Source organism: Tupaia chinensis, unplaced genomic scaffold (assembly GCF_000334495.1).
Source record: "Tupaia chinensis unplaced genomic scaffold, TupChi_1.0 Scaffold000492_1, whole genome shotgun sequence".
Lineage (NCBI taxonomy): Eukaryota > Metazoa > Chordata > Mammalia > Scandentia > Tupaiidae > Tupaia > Tupaia belangeri.
Window position 1 is genome coordinate 605,897 of NW_006160004.1, and position 20,198 is coordinate 626,094.

Here is a 20,198-nt window from a genome sequence, read left to right on the forward strand (position 1 = left end):
TTTTTTTTTTTTTTTTTTGGAGAGGTTTTTGCTATAGGGTCTGTGCACTCACCAGAAAGAAAGAGAGAAACGGAGAGACAGAAACTGAGAAACCACTCCCCAGGGGGGATGGCCTCACCGCAATCCCTTCTACTCTATTCTCCTCTTGGATTCTTGGGCACACACACACATGCGCCCAGAGTGGGTTGAAGCCACCTGGTCCAGGACTCGAACTGTGGTCGGCTACGTGGGAGTTCAGCGACATATCCATTACACTAACTGCTGGTCCCTAAGAAAGGATCTTGAAGGCAGTGGGAGACACCTTGTCCAAGGGGGAAACAATTCAGATGATAGCAAATTTTTCATTAAAATCAATAGAAGCCTGGAGGAATTGGCACATTTTTCGTTTCTGAGAAGAAAACAAAAACAGAAAACAAAACACAAAACCCCTGTCAATCTAGAATTTCATACCCAGAAAAAATACCAAGGAATGAAGAAATCAATACATTATCATATAAAGAAAACTAAGAAAATTCATTAGCAAGAGACATAACCTTTAAAAAATAGTTAAAGAAAGGTTTATAAGCGTAAAAAAGGCAAAAGAATAAAATTTTGAACATCAGGAAGAATGTGATAAGCAAAAACATGAGCAAATAGAATAGACTTCCCTTCTGTTTGTGAACTTTCTAAATTGTATTTGGTGTTCACAGCAAAAATTACAACACTACCTGCTGCGGCTCTGAATGCAGAGTAAATATTTAACACAACTATATCTTCAACAGGGGGAGATACGGGGACAAAAAAGCAGGTAAGGTCTGTACACTGCACTGAAACTAATGAAATGAAGACACCAGTAGATGCTGGTAAGCTATGTACATACAATTTAATACCTAAGGGAATAACTGAAAAGGCTACGCAAAGAAATACATGTAAAAACACTGTAGAGTCAAAACGGAATTCTAGAAACATGGTCAAGGAATTCTCAGAAAGAGAGGGGAAAGAAAACAGGTACACGAGAAACAGAACATACAGAAAACAAAAAATAAAATGCATATTTAAGTCCGAATATGTCAATATTGATATTAAACAAAAATCATCTAACTACACCAATTTAAAACTAGAGATTGGCAGAGTGGATTTAAAACCTAACTCTAGGGCCAGCAGGTGGTGTGGTGGTTAAGGAGCTGGACTCCCAAATGGCCGGCGGCAGTTCAAGTCCCAGACTTGACAGCTTTCTCTCTTTCTCTCTCTCTCTCTCTCTCTCTCTCTCTTGTGAGAGCATGTGCCCTATAGTAAATTAAATAATAATAATTAATAAAATTAAATAATTCTCTTTTTTTCTTGGAGAGGTTTTTGCTATAGGGTGCATGCACTCGCCAGACAGACAGAGACAGAGAGAAAGCGAGAAATCACCCCCCAGGGGGGATGGCCACGCCACAGTCCCTTCTCCTCCATTCTCCTTTTAGGATCTTGGGCACGTACACACACACTCCCGACATGAGTTTAAGCCACCGGATCTGGGATTCGAACCGTGGTCGACTATGTGGGAGTCCAGCGACATAGCCATTATGCTAACTGTTGGTCCCAAAATTAAATAATTCTTAAAAAACAAACTATATGCTATCTGTAAGTTGTATTATAGTCTTTCAAATATAATGATATAGGCAACTTAAAAGTAAAAGAGGGAGGAGGAGACCATTCAGGCTTCTTCTTGACTTCCTACTCATCCCAGGTACATCCATCTGCTGCCATTTTCCCTAGAGCCTGTGCTGCCGCCGACCAGAGAAAAACAGTCGTTGATGAGGGAAGTCGAGCAAGGAACCATTCCAGGCTTCTTCCTGTCTCCCAACTCATCCCAGAAATGTTCTGAGACTTCATAGTTTTCTGAACCATGTGGCAAGTCCCTCTTCCATCTGAAAATCTCCAGGTTAGTCCCAGGTGCACCTGGTCTCAAGAGACTGGGAAAGGAAGCAACACCTAAAGGTGGCTGCACACACCGTCTGACTGGAAGACAAGGCCCTCTACCAAGAACACATCTGAGAAGCAGAGCTCTTCCTCTCCCCGACTCTACAGAATCAACAACAGAAAAGAAGGTAGTAATATATAAGCCACTAGATGACTAGAACCCAGCACAGAGGCACAGAAAGAATGGAAACCAAAGAAATACCTTTTCCTCAATGGAACAAAGCAACTCTTCTTCAGCCATGGACAGCACAAAGGAGATGGAAGAAATGTTAGAAATAGAGCTCAGAATATTCATGGTGACAGAGTAAAGGGGGTCTTTCCAGAATCTCCAGGAGAAGATAGACCCCATAAAAAAAATCAATCAGAACTCCTAGAGATGAAGACAGTAATATAGAAAATGAGACCTCCCTCAAAAGTATTAATAGTAGACTGCACCATGCAGAAGACATGCTGTAAAGATGTACAGTGATTAAATGTTAAAAAAAAAAGAAATTGAAATAAATTAATAAGAAAGTAAAAGGATGGAAATACTATGTTATGCAAACATTAATCAAAATAAAGCAGGAGTTGGGACCAGCAGTTAGCTTAATTGCTATGTTGCTGGACTCCCATGTAGTCCACCGTGGTTCGTGTTCTGGACCCAGTAGCTTAAAAGTCACGCCGGGCGCGTGTGCGTGTGTGCCCAAGATCCCAAGAGGAGAATGGAGGAGAAGGGATTACAGCATGGCCATCCCCCCTGGGAAGTGATTTCTCGCTTTCTGTCTCTCTGCCTCTGTCTGTCTGGCGAGTGCATGCGCCCTATAGCAAAAACCTCCCCCCTCCCCCCCAAAAAAAGCTGGAGTTTTTACATTAATATCCAGATAAACTTTGGAGCAAAGAAAATGACCAGAAACAGAGGAACATTGTATAATGATAAAGGACTCAATCCACTAAGAAGACATAGTAATACTAAATGCGCAGGAACCAAACAACGAAGCTGCAAGATACGTAAAGCAAAAACTTATAGAAATGAAAAAAGACATAGATAAACACATAGTTGGAAATTTCAACATCTCCTTCTCTTAATAATTGCTAGAACTAGACAGAAAATCAGTAAGGATATAGGAGAACTCAATAACAGTTCATCAATAGACTCTAGCCAATACTAATAGAACATTCCATCCAACAACAGCAGAATATGCATCTAAGTGTCCGTGAGATATATTCCAAAACAGACCATGTTCTGGGCAACAACGCCAACCTCAACAAATCAGCAAGAACTGACATCATATAGATCGTATGCTGTGATCAAATGGAATTGAACCATTGGGTTGTCTGAAAAGTCATGACTTATTTTTGTGTTTTTCTATGCAAACATGTATTATGACTTTTCTGACGACCCAAAAGGAAGATATAAAGAAAACTTACAAATACTTGAAATCTCAACAACATACTTCTAAATAATCCAGAAGACAAAGAGGAATTGCTGGGGGAAATAAGAATACCTTTAAACTGAATGAAAATGGAAATACGGTATCCATAGTTGTGAGACAGCTCACACAGTGCTGAGAGAGAAATGGATAACATTAAGTGTTTATACACTGGGAATGAGGAAAAGGCTCAGATCAATCATCTGAACTCTTACCTCAAAAAGGTAGAAAAAAGATAAAAATAAACTGAAAGAAAATCAATAAAAAAGAGAAATCAATGAAATCAAAAGAGGGAAAAATCAATGGAATGCAGTGCTGTTCCTTAGAAATGATTCAGAAAGTTGGCAACTTCTGTTAAAACTGACAAAGAGAGAATAAGCAGTTAGCATAATGGCTATGTCGCTGGACTCCCACGTAGTCGACCACGGTTCGCATCACGGACCCGGTGGCTTAAATCTCATGCCGGGCGTGTGTGCGTGTGTGCCCAAGATCCCAAGAAGAGAATGGAAGAGAAGAGATTGTGGCGTGGCCAGCCCCCCTGGGGGGTGATTTCTCACTTTCTGTCTCTACGTCTCTCTCTGTCTGTCTGGCGAAGACACGCGCCTTATAGCGAAAACCTCTCAAAAAAAAAAAAAGACTGACAAAGAAAAAAATAGAGACGACATAAACAATCTTTTCTTAATTTTTTATTACAATAATTATTATTTTTATGTATTCGATTGTTACACATAATTTAGCTTGTATAGAGAATTTACATGAGATAAACCTCAGACCGGTCCAGTTGAAAATACTATACACAACATCATCAATAGGTAATAAAACATTTCTGTGTCCCACAAATCCTTTTATAGAGATAAACGAGATTAGGAGCTCTTAAGCTTGGGAAGCAGGTGACATGGTGGTTAAGGTGCTGGACTCCCACATGGCCGACTGTGGGTTAAGACCCACACCTGACGCCTTGCTTCCCCACTTTCTCGCTCTCTCTCATGAATGTGTGTGTGTCCTATAGCAAATTAAAAATAGTAATGATGATCAATAAAATTAAAATAAAATAATTTTTTTAAAAAGAAATTTTAAAACTTGACACCAAAACCATGACCTAGTAGATTGAACATTGTTAAATTGGACTTTATCAAAATGAAAAATGTTGACTCTGAAAAAGACCTTGTTAAGAGGATGAAAAGATAGGTTACTGCCTGGGAGGAAATATTTGTAAGCCTCACATCTAACCAAGAATTAGAATCTATAATGTGTGAAGAACACTCAAAATTTCACAGTGAAAGACAATCCAACTGGAAAAGGTGCCAGACATGCACAGATATTTCACTGAAAAAGTTACAGATAGCAAATAGGCACATGAGAAGTTCAGTATTAGTCGCCACTGGAGCAACGCAAATTAAACCATGAGGTAATAACATGCACCTATCAGAATGCCAAAATAAACAATAGTGACAACACCAAATGCAACACTGCCAAAAAAAGTAGGGAAACGATCGTTCACACTTTGCTGGTGGGAATGTGAAAGGTACAGCTACCCTGGCAAGCAGCCTGCAGTTTCTTTTTCTTCCTTCCTTCCCTCTTTCCATCCTTCCCTTTTTCTTTCCTTCCCTCTTTTCATCCTTCCTTCTTTTGCTTGTTAGCTTGTTCTTTCTCTCTCTCTCTCTTTCTTTTTCCTAATTGCCAGAGGGTGCATACACTCACCAGAGAGAGAGGAAGGGAGAAAGCATCTCCCAGCGCAGTGTGGGGACACGGCGATCCCTTCTACTCCATTTCTCCACCCTGTCGGGATTTGCGGCATGCATGCACATGCCCAGCATGCTTTCCAAGCCACAGAGGCAGGAATTCAGACTGTGGTCAGCCATGTGGGTTCCTGCTCCATTAACCACTAAGTCATGGAGGCTAGCTCAGTTTGCCAGTTTCTTATAAATCTAAAGATGCGGATCGTAGCCCTGGAAAGGCAGCCTGCAAGATGCTCATCCTGCAGAGGAGTCCCCTCAGTGCTCGCTGCTCTCGGTGCTGGAGACATGTCCACCGAATGTAGCATGAAATAGCGCTGCTGGGCGAGTCAGCCTTGGGTATGAGCTGATGCCGAAGACGCCGCGATGGGGTTCCAGGTGTTGGACTAATGAGAAACAGAATGTATTTTGGTGGTATGTGCCAGAGTCCTGCTCTCCCAGCGCTAGTCCATCCACCAGCGCCTCCTTTGCAACCACCGCAGGATAATAAACCACCTCTTCCCTTTCCTATTGACACTGCAACTGTAGTCAACCTCTTCCCTAATTTTAATGCGATGAACCCAGTTCAGAAAGCTGTAATAAATCACACATTTGGAGTTCCTCTTCTTCATCAAAGAAAGCAAATCGTATCAGGCAACATCTGTCAGTTGAGATTTAATTCTTATAGTCAGGCTGCAGCCCACTATAAAGGCATGAAGCATGCCAAGGAGCTCAAAGCACTGCAAGTCACGAAAAATAAGCAGAAACCTCTACCTACCAAGGACAGTGCACAGACTACCTTCCCCTCCATCACTACCAATACCATCAATACCAGCCTTGACAAAGCAGACAATACCACAGGGACACCAGCAATATGGACGATGGCGACTGTGGAAATCCACAGAAGCAGTGTTAGGACAACCGAGATCACCTCTAAAGAGAAAAGAAGCCTCATGACGACCACAGGCAATAGCGCGTGCCCTTCCACAGAGACTGAGGAAGAAAAGGCAAAGTGGCTTCTGGGGCCAGCAGATGTCCTAATGGTAATGTCGCTGGACTCCCATGTAGCTGACTGTGGTTAGAGTCCCAGACCTGGTGGCTTGAAATGCACACCGAGTGCATGTGCATGCACGCTTAAATTCCTGAGAGGAGAATGCAGAAGGGATTGCGATGTGGCCATAGCCCCTGGGGGTGATTTCTCACTCTCTGTCTCTCTGTCTCTGTCTCTCTGGAGAATGCACATGCTCTATAGCAAAAAATCTCTCTCTAAAACAAAAACAAACAAAGACCTGGCTTCTTTGCTATTCAAGGCTGTAGTCAACCCCGCCTCACAGCTGGAGGCGCACAACAGTGGTACTGAGCACAAAATCAGGCTAGAAGCTTGGAATGGAAGCGAGATGATCAAAGCCTTTCCTAGGGCAGGAGTGAAAGGCAGAGGACCTATTAATAAGGGAAGCACAGGCCTCCAAAACAAAACAGTTCACTGTGAAATCTGTGATGTGCACGTCAGTTCGGAAACTCAACTTAAACAGCACATTAGCAGCAGAAGGCACAAAGACGGAGCTGCCCAGAAGCCCTCGAAACCCAGATACAGTCCTTACAATGAATTACAGAAAGCAGCATATCCACTGGGGACAAAATTAGTATTTTCAAAAGAACCTTCCAAGCCATTGGCTCCACAAATTCTACCAAAGCCCCCCCCCCCCAGCCACTGCTGCCGGGCAGAGAATTCCCCCTCAGTCTTCCAACTGCTCCAGCAGCAACCCTGGTCCCCACTCTGCACTTCCTCCAGCATGCCTGCCGCCAGCTCCTGGACCCCTTTGGGCCGCCCACACTCCTGTGATGTCTGCTCCTTACTGAATTCCAAATGGGAGTGCTGTACTGCAATACTTTTTCAAAAAAACTAAAACAAAACAAATGAGAACTAGGCAGTGTTATTTTTACTTTAAAGTATATCTGAAGAGTCAGGACTTTTGATAGTACATTGAAAAGCTTATAAAAGGGGGGGGGAGTTTTGGGAGAGAGGAAGGGAGTAATATTTTTTCCAAATTAAAGCATTCCTCTAGAACACCGACTGTTTAGAAGTGACCTCCAGCGCTGACTTGTAGTGGTGTCCAGAGCTGATGAAGCCTTCGTGACTGTGCTCCTGGGCACCTATTTCCCTCTGCATTGTCTTTCCTGCTTTATGAAACCACTATACATTGTCTAAGAGAATTAACTGGTTCCAATGTATATATAATAATTTACTGTATAGATGAAAACAATATGAAAAAAAGAGGGAAAAAAATAGCAACACTGTGAATCATAGTGCCTGTGCTGGTCCTCTTGCTGTGACAATTACTGGGTACTTATTCCAACAAAAGTAGATAGAGTAGATGTCTTGTAAAACAATAGTGTTGTGTCTCAATCTATGCCACTAGGTTTTAAATAATTGCAAAAGGTAGAATGAACAACTATTTCATATTAGTAAGCAATCAAAAAATGAAGAAACACCAGATGGTACCATAGCGGTCTCCCTGGTCAGCATTCTCCCCACCTATTTAGGCTGGAGATGGAACACGGGTAAGCTTTGAGGTGGGGGAGGCATTAATACAGGTGACTTATTACCAAATACCAATTTTTCCCCTGAAGAAATATTACTGGAAATAAGGAAATGTTTGTAATAAACCACTATCTGAAAACAAATAAACCCATGCATCATGGGTATGGAGAAAGAAATCAGTCTTATTCTGTTTCAAGGGTGAGGAACAATCGTAACCAAGGATGATAATGCAAAGATCTTTCATGTTAGTGCTTATCCAATAAAAGCGAGGATATTGCATCTCTGCAATATTCCTTTATATCGTACCAGTAGGGTTGTCTCCTAGGCAAAGGTTTCTGCTTTAAGGATGAAGGTGGAACTAAGCGGTAGCTATTGCTGTGGGTTTACTGTTGTTTTGTAAGTTTTTCTATTGACATGATAGAAATAATGAATATATATTTAAATGTTAGTAACAGTAAGAAAAGTTAAGCTGAGTTCATTGCACACCAATGATACAGTGTTTTTTTAAAAAAAACACTAGTGAGGTCCACTTGACCATCATTTCTCCTCTCCAGTGGAGTTGCGAAATACTGACAGCCTTTCATATTCAAGGCTAAGAGGAGTTGTTAAAACAAGATTTATCAGAAGTATATATTACATATCTGTATATTATATATATATATGTTAGAAAGGTTAAGAGAATAAATTTTAAAAAGAAAATCTATATACAATAAGTCTCTAACCATCCAGTGTTATATGTTATCATCGAATTGGCAACAAGTGAAATAAAATAGCTCTGCCTGTAATTTGTGATCAAGGCTATTTGCTTTCTCCCATAGAAAGCCAACATATAGCTATCAATATGGTGGGGTCTGATTCAGCCAGTTACATTAATAAGAGCAATGACACTCTAAACAGTGTCAATGTCTGTACAGATCGACCCTACATGATTTAGGCTTAGAGAAAAAATTATTTTTGGAAAAGTTTTATAAAGACTATTTAAAATTAGAAGGAGGGGTTGGGGGTGGCCTTCCTAATACTGTTCTTACCTGAACTATATTAACCTTTAGAAAGCAATAAAGAAGAAATCTGAACCATGTGAAAGATAGGTATCTAGCATTTTTCATTTTATATTTGAGAAACATCCATAGTGTGCTTGTGCTCAACACTAAACATGGTCGTTGGAGTTCTCCACCTTCTAGCTGTAGAAATTGTTTATAAATGTATCTTTAAGGTAGATGGCTTTATATGTCTTTTGTTAAATGATCAAAGTATCAAAGTAAAACAAAATTAGGGAAGGAAAAGAAAAATAAAATGTATTCCATCTGACTTCTGGTAAAAAAAAAAAAAGTTTAAACCATGCTTCTCTGGTTAAACATATTGGTTAGCATTAAAATTTGTTTTTGAAAGCATCCACAGATTTTTTCATTTAGCAATGTCCCTACTCTCAGGTTTTAGCAAGTGTTTTCTCTTTTCACCTACACACCCTGCTAGTGCAGCAGGTGGACAGTTACACATAAGCTTACTGTTTCTGGTTCTGTCTCCATCTCACTGGAGCAGTTTCAAATCATAGTAAACATTAGTTACTTTTCTGCTCTGTCAAATGCTTTGTTCTTGCAGTAGGATTATCCGGAACCCTTATCCAACAGCCTGTGCGCCTGAGCCTCTCTTTCCACCAGGGAACTTAGTGTTAATTGGTGCCATCTCACTGTAACGTGCTTTTGCTGTTCTTCCCCATTTTCACCAAAGTGAACGAGCCAGGCCGCTAGAAGTCAGGGCCTGTAGGAAACAGAGTCCTGGGTTACAAGGTATTAGTAACTTTAACGATTTGCTGGGAACAAACCAATCAGCTATGTTTTCTCCATCAGCCATGTGAGAAAACTCAGAAATACCTGGACCCCTTCTGCCTCACTTCACTATGGAACCATTTTTATTTAAGTAGTCTTTTAAATTGGAGTTGCAAGCATCAATTGTCTTCTACTACTTAATAAAGGATGAAGCAAAACAAAAACAAAAACAAAAACAAGAACAAAACAAAACACTGAAGATGCAAGTACCATTCAACCCAGCAATTGCATTTACTCCAGAGAAATGAACATTCGTATCCGCACACACGCCTGTGCACAAATCTGTAAAGCAGGTTTATTTGTAATAGCCCTGAACTGGGAGCCACTCAGATGTCCTTCAATGGTGAGGAGTTCAAAGGTGGTGGGCTGCTCATGTCCTGGCTGTAGAATTCTCCTGAAAAAAGAAAAAAAAAAAAAAAACCAGTATCAAGTGGACAGATACTATACGATTCCAGTTGTGTACCATTCTTGAAATAACAAAATTATACAAATGGGGAGTGGGTTAGTGATTATTAAGGGTGAAGGAGGGGGTGGCAGCAGAAGGGAAGTTTTTTGTTTTGTTTTGTTTTGGAGTGGTTTTTGCTATAGGGCATGTGCGCTCGCCAGACAGAGAGAGACAGAGAGACAGAAAGCAAGAAATCACCCCCCAGGGGAGATGGTCACACCACAATCCCTTCTCCTCCATTCTCCTCTCAGGATCCTGGGCACACACGCACACGTGCCCCACGTGAGTTTTTTAAGCCACCGGGTCCGGGACGCAAACTGCGGTCAACTACGTGGGAGTCCAGTGACATAGCCATTATGCTAACTGCTGGTTCCCAGAAGGGAAGTTCTGAAGGACAGCACAGACCCTTGTGGGAATGGAATGCTCTGTGTCTTGATGTTGTTCATATCAGGATCCCAGTTGTGACACTGCACTACAACTTTGCAAGATGCTATCAATGGGGACAGCTGAGTAAAGGCTACATGGGTTCTCTTGATGTTCTTTTTTGAAACTGCATGTGATTCTACTATTATTTCAAAATCAGAAGCTGAAGTTTTAAAAAGTCACAAGACAGTCCCAGGTGAGGCTGCTCTGAATGCGATGGCCGCAGACCAGCCTGTGGCAGAGAGATGTCCCCTGAGCGTGGGGAGTGGAGAGTGAGGGAAGGAGCAGAGAGGGCAGGCACATGGTCACCCACAACCAAAGCAAGGTGGTCTGTTGATTTGCTAAGGGGAGGGCGAGCCCTGGCTTGGTAAGAAGGACACATATCTGCGTAGAGAAGGAGGAGCGATGGTGGCCCCAGAAACAAAATAGAACTCCGAGTGAAGTCAGGATGCTCTGCTTCCTGACTGGAAAGGGGTGCGCCAACGCTCAGATGCACCATGGCAGGCAGCAGTGGGGGCGACGCCAGCCCAGGCACTAGCTCTCTGATAATGGTTCCTAAGCTCACAAATCTTTAGTTGTCATCAGCAAAACAGGAACGAAAATGGCACAGTTGGGGCCGTTGAATAAGATGGGAGTGAAGAAGGGCCTAGGGAGAGCACAGAGAGGAAGTGCCCATGCTCATCGAGCAGTCTCTCCCGTGTTCTGAGGTCACAGCCATCTCTTACCTGCCTGCTCCGCAGAGCCACTTCCAGCTTTCCCCAGGGGGTTTCACTCAGCTTTGCTGCATGGGCAGAGCTGCAGCATGGGGCATTCTGCAAGGAAAAGTGGGTGAATGACTGTATGAGGGAAGGCCTCGGCTTTGACCTCAGATGTATTCAGTTTCAAATATGAAGGCATCTTACTTTTTACTAACATTCAGCCCGTCTGAACTTATGTATTTGCTATACTTTGAATTCGTCCAGCAAAACTCATGTGCTTAGTCTTTGTAATGGGATTAAAAAGGTAAAAACTTAATGCAATTATCATATTGAAGGGTGGGATCTTTGGGAGAGTAGTAATTGGGTGGTTAGGGTAGAGACCCCATAACTGAGTCCTGGTGGGTGTATAAGGAAAGGAAATGAGGCAGACAGAGACCCAACTCTCTCTGCCATGCCCACCGTCATCTCTGTCTCTGTCTGCCACGTTGTGATGCAGCCAGTCTGATGATGCCAGTCCCAGGTCTTTGGACTTCCCGGCCACCAGAATCATGAGTGAAACAAACTCTATTCTTCATGAATTGCCTAGTCTCGGGAATTTCTGTGAGCAACACAATAGCAACTAGGACAGTACTTACTGTTAGTTCTCCTCCCCTGCCTCTGAATATGGCAGTCAGAAGTCCATCCCATGGAACCTTGGCTCAAGGACTTGACAGCTGAGGAGCTTAGACAAAATACTTCCCAGGCACTGTTCCCAGGGCTGGGGATTCACTGGTGGATAAACACTCCTACTCACTGGGGCTTACGTTCTAGAAGAGTGAGGGGCATGACCCCATCAGCAAGACAATGCTATTGGCACAGACTCCAAGAGCCATTGCCATTGGGGATGAGGTGGATTGGGAGGTGCAACTACACAGATCAAGTTCCGGGGGTGGAGGGGGCCCTGAAGGGCTGACCCCGAAGAACAGGGGTGCTGAAGGCTGAGCCCCATGTCCTCACTTTGCCTCTGGCTGGCTCTTCCCCAGATGGCACAAGAATCACCCAGCCTAACGAAGAATCTTCTCTAGAGTGTGTTAGGCTCGTGGGGCAAGCTAAGACATGCCCAGTCTAGACAAGAGCTTGAGTGCTCAAGTCTTTCCTGGCATTGTCTGCCAGCACTGTCTTATCCAGCTCTCTCAATAAAAAAAAGATAAACAAAAACAAGAAGGCTTAACAAAATAAATAATATTCTTTAACTGAAAAGCATTTTATTGGTGATTTACTCACAAACTTAGGGGCAAACACTTTCCCAGAGGCATTCTGCTGCAAAATTGATCCTACTGTGGTGAATTATATTTATTTTACAATTAATAAAGGGAAGAGAACTCTTCCTTATGTAGGCTAGAGTTCTAATTCTGTAGACATGTAAAAACAAACAAACAAACAAAAACCACAAACCCACACCACAATGATTCAGTTTTTGTTTTATGCTATAGGAGAATTGTTTTAAAATGAGCATGATGCAATCAGATGTGTAATAATATTGCCTAGTGTAATTGCTACTGCAGAAAACAGGAAGTGAGCGGGGTTACTAAAGGGCAACTCTGTTCCCTCCCAGGTTACTAGGCATAAAGCGGCACCCACTACCTCTCTGTTCACAGAGTGACACCGCGTGTGTGTGTGTGTGTGTGTGTGTGTGTGTGTGTGTGTCTTTTTTTGAAAACAGAAATTCTTATTTTTAATGAAATCTAATTAGTCAATATTTTATGGTTACTGGGCATTTTGCTTTGTGTGCCAGTAGGTCTTTTTTATTGTTTTGTTTCGTTTTTATTTTTGCTATGGGTCCCATGTGCTCAGAGAAAGACAGAGAGAAAGAAATGGGAAGTGAGAAATCATTCCCTCCCACCCTTTGGAGGACAGCCACACCACAGTCCCTCCTCTTTCATTCTCCTGTCGGGACTTTGAGCACGCACTCACACATGCCTGGTGTGATTTTCAAGTTGCTAAGTCTGGGACTAGAAGCACACGGTCACGTGGGATCCAGCAGCCTTAACGTCCATGCCACCTGTTGGCTCGTGTGTTTGTCTTTTTAAAGTCTCTGCTACTACAAGGATTTAAAAATATTTTCCTATTCTGAAAACGCCAGTTTTTATGTTCACATTTAAGTTTATGATCATCTTGAAAGAACTTCTATGCTGAAAGCATACTTGTCCACATGTTTCTGCAATTGCTCCAGCACCGTGTGCTGCGAATACCGTCTCCTTCGCTGCTTTGCACCGGAGCTTCGCTATGCGCAATGGCCGTGTGTGGGAGGAAGGTGTGCTCCTGCACTATCACTCTTCTCGCTGGCCTAGTCGTCTCTCCCGCACCAACACCACACCATCTTCTCCCTTAAGTTGATTTATTCTGAGACAGAGTGAGAAAGAGGAGAGGGACTCCCCCATAGGGTCTTCGTACCATGATCCTCCTCACTTCAGTCAGCCGGGATCATGGACACACACGAATGCCGCGTGTGTGCAGGGAAACCCCAGACGTGAACTCCGGACCTTCCCATATGGCTTCAGGTCCGCAGAGTGCTGTGTTACCATTATGCCACCATGGCTGGCCACCACCATATCATCTTAATTGCAGTTGTTTTCAAGTAAGTCTTGAAACATATGAATGTAAATTCTCCAATTTTGTTTTCAAGGTTGTATAGACTGTTAGACTGCTATACAAATTTTGAATTTCCTTGTCATTTATTATCAAAAAAGGGAGAGAGAGAGAGAAAGAAGGAAACAAACCTAATAGAGTTTCAACGGGGGTTGCTTTGATTTGAAAGATCAACTCGAGAACTGACGTCTTAACACTATGTAGTCTAATCCATGAATATGGACTATCGCTCTGCTTTTTTGTCCTCTTTCAATTCCTCATTGAAGCTATAAAGTTTTTAGTGTAGAGTTCTCGACCATCTTTATTATATTTATTCCTAAGTATTTCATATGTGAAGTGCTATTGTTAATGAGACATTTTAGCATCACTGTCCAAAAGTGTGCTGTTCTATAAGGAAGTAGAAGCCATTTTTGTAGGTTGACGTATGTCCTGCAGCCTCACGAGAATTGCTTATTTGGACTATAATCCTCATGATTTCCTTCCTTCTGCTTGCTTTGGCTTCAATTTGTTCTTTTTTTAAATGTTCTTGAGGTGGAAGTTTAGGTTGATTTGAGGTCTTCTTTTTTAGCAGATGTTTACAACCTTCAACTTCCCTCTGAGTGCTGCTCTCCTGGTGTCCAGTAAGTTTTGGAATGTTGTGTTTCTATGTTCATGGGTTAAAGTATTTTCTAACCTTTCCTGTGACTCTTTCTTCAAACCATTGGGTTTTTAAGGGAGAGTGTCGTTTAAGTTTCACATATTGGTGAATTTCCTAAAATCATTGGTTAATAGTAAAATTTCATTTATAGATTTGTTAATAGATAGTTTGAATATGATGTGCCTAAATATGATCTTATAAAAATTATTTGTGCTGGAGCCAGCAGGTGGCATGGTGGTTGGGGTGCTGGACTCCCACATGGCCAACCATGGTTTGAATCCTACACCTGGCAACTTGTTTTCTCACTTTCCCTCTCTGTCTCTCTCTCTCACTGGTGAGTACACATGCCCTATATCAAATTTAATAATCATGGGACCAGCAGCTAGTATAATGGCTATGTCGCTGGACTCCCATGTAGTTGACCGCGGTTCATGTCCCAGACCGGGTGACTTTAAACTCACGCCGGGCACATGTGCGTGCGTGCCCAAGATCCCGAGAGGAGAATGGAGGAGAAGGGACTGCGGCATGAACATCCCCCCTGGGGAGTGATTTCTCGCTTTCTGTCTCTCTGTCTCTCTGTCTGGCAAGTGCATGCGCCCTATAGCAAAAACCTCTCCAAAAAAAATTAATAATCATCATAATCATAATAAAATTTAATAAATAGCTCTTTTAAAAAGTTATTTGTCCTTTGGGAACCAGCAGTTAGTGTAATGGCTATGTTGCTGGACTCCCACGTAGACAACTGCAGTTCATGTCTCGGACCCGGTGGCTTAAAACTCACGCCGGGTGCGTGTGCGTGCGTGCCCAAGATCCCGAGAGGAGAATGGAGGAGAAGGGATTGCTACGTGACCATCCCCCCGGGGGTGATTTCTCACTTCCCCCTTTCTCTCTTGTTGTCTGGGGAGTGCATGCGTCCTATAGCGAAAACCTCTCCAAAAAAAAAAAAGTTATTTGTCCTGCCTAGATCTAGTTTCTTAAATCTGTAAGTTGCTGTCTTTCATAAGATTTAGAAAATATTTGGCTATTATTTCTTCAAATAATACTTTTCCCTCTCTCCCCTTTTCCCTCCCCCTCCCTCCTCTTTTCTTCTCTTTCCACTCTCCCCCCATTTTCCAGGACTCCCATTAACCTGTTTTTTTTTTTCTTCTTCTTTTTTTTTAGGGGGGAGAGGTTTTATGCTATAGGGTGCATGCGCTCGCCAGACAGAGAGAGACAGAGAGACAGAAAGTGAGAAATCACCCCCCAGGGGGGATGGCCACGCCGCAATCCCTTCTCCTCTGGTCTCCTCTCGGGATCTTGGGCACGCACGCATACGCGCCTAGTGTGAGTTTTAAGCCACCGGGTCTGGGACGCGAACTGTGATCAACTACATGGGAGTCCAGCGACATAGCCATTACGCTAACTGCTGGTCCCCCATCAACCTGTTTTGACATCAGTCATGTCTACAGACCATCCCTTCCCTTCCCTGCCCTTCCTTTCTCTTCCCTTCCCTTCCCTTCCTTGCCCTGCCCTGCCCTGCCCTGCCCTTCCTTTCCCTTTCCCTTTCTTACCCTTCCCTTCACTTTCCTTCCCTTTGTTCTGTTCTAACCGTTTTCTTTCTCTGCATGATTCATTTTGGATATTTTCTATTGATCCGCCTTGAAGCTTATTGATCTTGTGTCCTGATTTGTCTGTTCTTAAAGCCGTCTGAATACCGTCATCTCAAATACCTATCCGCACTTCTAGACTGCCCCCTTGATGAGTTCTGATCCTAATTGAAATGCTCCCTCCTTGCACCCCTCGTGCCCCTCTTTTACTCTCTTTCTAACATATTTCTCACGTTATGTTTAAGTCTCAGGCTGCTAACTCCTCTCTCCGAAGCTGGCCTCTAGATGGAGGAGCCTCTTCCACAAAGATGAAGTGAGGCCTTTCTCCCACATCCCTCCCTCCTACGACTAGTTACTGTTTGGGTTGGTTTGTTGCCATGTGTACATCATTTTGCAGAGTTCTCCTTCTGCATTCCAAGAACCAGGCCATGGGACGAATGTTGCAACCCGTCTTAAACAGCACCACAGTGAGGTCGCTGGCCTGGCGCTGGAAGTCAGAGGCCCTCTTTCCTTTCCCACAGGCCGTTTGGGAATCTGTCTTGGGCAACCCCAGGCCCACACATAAGAATTGTTTTCATCATTTACCTTGAATTGGTCCATCCACACTGAAGATTGCCAACTCACTCAATTACAACCCACAATTTGGAGATTTGTTTTGTCCTGTTTTTAAATTTTGGTCAGAGGGTGTGTACACTTGCAGGGGAGTCAAGGGGTAAGAATGTACCTTCCATGGGGACTCCCCATTTCTCCTTTCATTTAGGATTTCAGGCATGATGCATACACACGAGCATTTTTCTCAAGCCGCTGAGTCTGGTGCTCCAACCCCACAATGTGCCATGTGGGATCCAGCCACCTTAATCACCATGTTGCAGGCGGACTCAAGCTATTTATTTTGTAATGACCTGAAATTGGAGATGCATGGTGGCACTACGGTATAATACCGCACTCTGCAAACAATCTCATATGGGAAGTTTCCCACCTCCAGCCGGAAGACTTCCCAGAGCATGCTGGGCACAAGTTTGCCTGTATGACGGGGTTGGCTGAGGCCGGGCGTGCTGTCTTCCTCTTTCCTTCCCTCCTCTCTGTCTCTCATTCATGGAAGAAATAAACTCTTAAAAAATGATCTGAAACTTCCCTTAGTGGCCATTTAATTAAAACAGCATGCTTCTTATGAACTATTCTCTTAAAAGGTAAGGTAATCCCCTATTGCCGTGTGTGTTCATGAGGAAGATAAATGAACCATAATGTCAACTGAGATTCTGGACGCAGATGCTGTAAGCGTTCGCTGCGGTTTTTAGCTGCCTCTGCTGAGGAGGTGTCCTGGGTATCCCGAAAGGTTTGGGATTAGTCATGGACAGGTCTGAGCATGCTGTATCTTCCCAGTATGAAGAATTCCAGAGTCCTCATCAGTCTCAAGGCTGCTGCTTACCGCTTGACATAATGTAACTACTTTACTGTTGCAATGTACCAACCTCTCAGCTCTTAAACACTTGAGAGATTACAGGAGCTGCTTGGGCTGTCAGAAGGCAGAGCCTAGGGGGAGAAAAAAATGGAAAATCTCAGAGCCAGCCAAGGAGTTAGCCCTAGAACAGAGGTTGTGAGGGCTGCACTGAGGGTGGCCTCAGGGTGTCTAGGGATGTGCAAGGTCCCCGGAACTTTTCTGGCCCACCTATCCAGCCGCCCTCATCCTCCATGCTATGGTGTGAGTGTGCCCCTCAAAGTTCATCTGCGGATCCCCAATGTGGTGGTATAAAGAAGTGAGATCCTTAAGAGATGACTAGGCCATGAAGGCTCTGCCTTCATGAATGAACGAATGCCATTACTGTTACTATGGGAACAGGTTTCATATAAAAGAATGAGTTCGATCCCTTTCTCTTCTGTTGAGGCCAAGAGACACTTTTTATGGGGTGCAACAAGATGGCCCTCACTCGGTGCTTATAAGTTGATCTTGGGGTTCCCAGCTTCCAGGACCGTGAGGAAATGCCTTTCTGTTCTTTATGAATTATCCTGTCTTACATATTCTGAAGCAGCAGAAGACAGACAGCCCACCACTCTGACCCCAGCAGCCCAGCACAGACCAGCACCCTCTGCTCGCCCACTGCCCTTGGTGCGTCTCACCTCGAGTGTGCCTGGCTCCACACACGTCCCTCACGAGACGCACTCTCAGGCCTTTGCTCTCTGGGTTCCTTGACCTCCATGAGAAGTGGTGTCTGCCCCGCTCTCCAGAGTGGCCAGAGCCCCCAGAGGTCAGCAGGGCCGACCTGGGAGGCAACTTTTCTGTAACCCGAGATCAGCGAGGCTCCTTCAGCAGCCTGCTCAGCCTGCAGGAGTCTCAGTCACGCTTGTTACCTGGGTGTCCACCCATGTCCCTACAGGCTTGACCTCACGTAGCTCATGGCCTCTCCCCTTGGAGCTGGGGCAGCTGTAGGTGCTGAGGGCTCAAATGAGTGCCTCAAATGGAAACGGGCCGAATGTGGAGCTGCCCAGGGGTTACCAGTGACAACCAGCCATGCCGGCTTGCTCTGGGTGCTTGCTCATCACTTGCTACTGAGAGTGGAAAATGGGAAACCACTAAAAATAGGGGTTAGAGGGCGTGCAGGGTCAGGATGCCTAGGGCCCCTCTCCGTCCCCACTGCTGTCCCTTCTCATGAAGCAGCTGGGTGTGGGGTCAGGGAGTGTTCCTGGTCACCTGCGAGCCCAGCCCCAGACTCAAGATCCACAGAGAGTAGAGAGTTGCCCCTCTTTCCTCTGCCCGGGTGACAGGCGTGCTGGTGGTGGGTACACACCGCCTCAGCTCCGGTGTGCTGTGCCCATCTCCTCAGACCCGCTTCCTGCCCCCAGAATCCCTCCTCTCTGTCCTTTCATGATGCTCAGACTTCATACTCCTCCTCTGCCCCATAGGAGCAAGGCCACAGCCTGAGATCCCCCCAGAAATTCTGACCAAGTGGGTTCTGGGCATCTCCTCAGGTGACTCAACTACGCGTCCCAAGTAAAGAACGGACCCCCTGCACCTGAACACGGCTGTGCGTACGGACCACCGGGGAGCTGGCGGGTACTCTGCCCCGTCTGACTTGGTGGGCTGAGACCCCATTTGGCTCACTTCTCAGACCTAAGGGCCGTGGAGCTGCCAGATGTCCTCTGCACACAGCGTTGTCCTAAAGCCTTCCCTGTGGTGAGCCCACTGGCCCCTTCCTGACTCCTGACCTGAAGGCCCTGCCTCCCAGCAGGGCTAGGCCTCCCCGCCCTTTGCCATGGTGGGATCACTGGAGAAAGAACTCTTGAAAAGCCAAGGTGAGGGACCAGCAGTTAGAGTAATGGCTATGTTGCTGGACTCCCATGTAGTTGACTGTGGTTCGAGTCCCAAACCCAGTGACTTTAACTCATGCCGGGCGCGTGTGCGTGTGTGCCCAAGATCCCGAGAGGAGCAAGGAGGAGAAGGGATTGCGGCCTGGACATCCCCCTTAGGGGGTGATTTCTTGCTTTCTGTCCCTGTCTTTCTGGCGAGCGCACGCGCCCTAGAGCAAAAAAACCTCAAAAAAAAAAAAAAAAAAAACTAGCCATGGTGACTATACATCCCCAAGGCCCATCAGTTAGAAGGCCCAGACATGGGATCTAGGCCCAAGGAACCCAAGTGGGCAGCCAGGGAGAGGCCTGCATCTCAGAGCCAGGCCTGAGTCCGAGGTGGCCGAGGCTGAGGACCAATGGTCCCTCCCTCCATCTTCTTCACAGCCCTTTCTCCGTCTCCCCATCCCCTAAGGAGCTTTCGCCCTGCTGTGAGCTGCTGTCCTTCCTTCCTCACGTGAGTTGGGCTGTCAGGCTGTCTGGTCCCTCCACATGTGCCCGTCCACATGACTGTGCAGTCCGAGGTCACTACAGGGCAGGGTGCGGTGAATATGCTCAGGCCCACAGGGACAGGAAGAGGAGGATTTGCTTTCATTTCTCCTGATGAACTGCAGGATAAGAAATGGGAAGTAAGCCATCAACCTAAGTCAACTGCCTTACTTGCTCTTCCAAAAAAGGTCCCAGAACAGTCTTGCTATGCCAAAGGTCAAATGGGCCTGAGAGGAACTACAGACACTGATCAAGCAAGGTAGGCCACAGCCTGGCAGGTGGGCTCGGAGCCCAGGCCCTGGAGGGCCCTTGGCCACCATGAAAAGAGCAGGGGCCGTGTCTTCGAGGCTTCCCGTCAGCCCTGTCTGTGGGAGCCCCTCCAGTCAGCCAGCCTGTCACGACCTTCTCAGGTGTCCATGAGCTCATCTTTCTCTTTCCACCTTTCAGGACCAGCCCTTGTGTCTGGGCAGCTGCTGACCATCAGCCTTCAAGCTGTGCTACGGGGCAGGTCTCC

At 44.9% G+C, this 20,198-nt stretch overlaps 1 protein-coding gene and 1 long non-coding RNA gene across 3 annotated transcripts; one reads left to right on the forward strand and one right to left on the reverse strand.

Annotated features, from left to right (window-relative positions):
- Window positions 1-5,478: 5,478 nt before the first annotated feature.
- On the forward strand, window positions 5,479-6,928 carry LOC102486901 (zinc finger protein 385D-like). Its single transcript, XM_014590853.1, is given in 4 exon segments — window positions 5,479-6,111; window positions 6,379-6,790; window positions 6,793-6,843; window positions 6,846-6,928. Coding segments are annotated over 4 exon segments (1,179 nt in total).
- A 2,821-nt stretch (window positions 6,929-9,749) lies between these two features.
- On the reverse strand, window positions 9,750-16,215 carry LOC102487307 (uncharacterized). 2 transcript variants are annotated; one of them, XR_001370964.2, is made up of 3 exons: window positions 16,087-16,215; window positions 11,030-11,116; window positions 9,750-9,830 (listed from the first exon to the last, which is right to left on the reverse strand). It is a non-coding gene; the product is annotated as an uncharacterized LOC102487307 (long non-coding RNA). The 2 variants fall into 2 exon arrangements; XR_003550666.1 differs by lacking the exon at window positions 16,087-16,215 and adding an exon at window positions 11,638-11,777.
- Window positions 16,216-20,198: the final 3,983 nt, after the last annotated feature.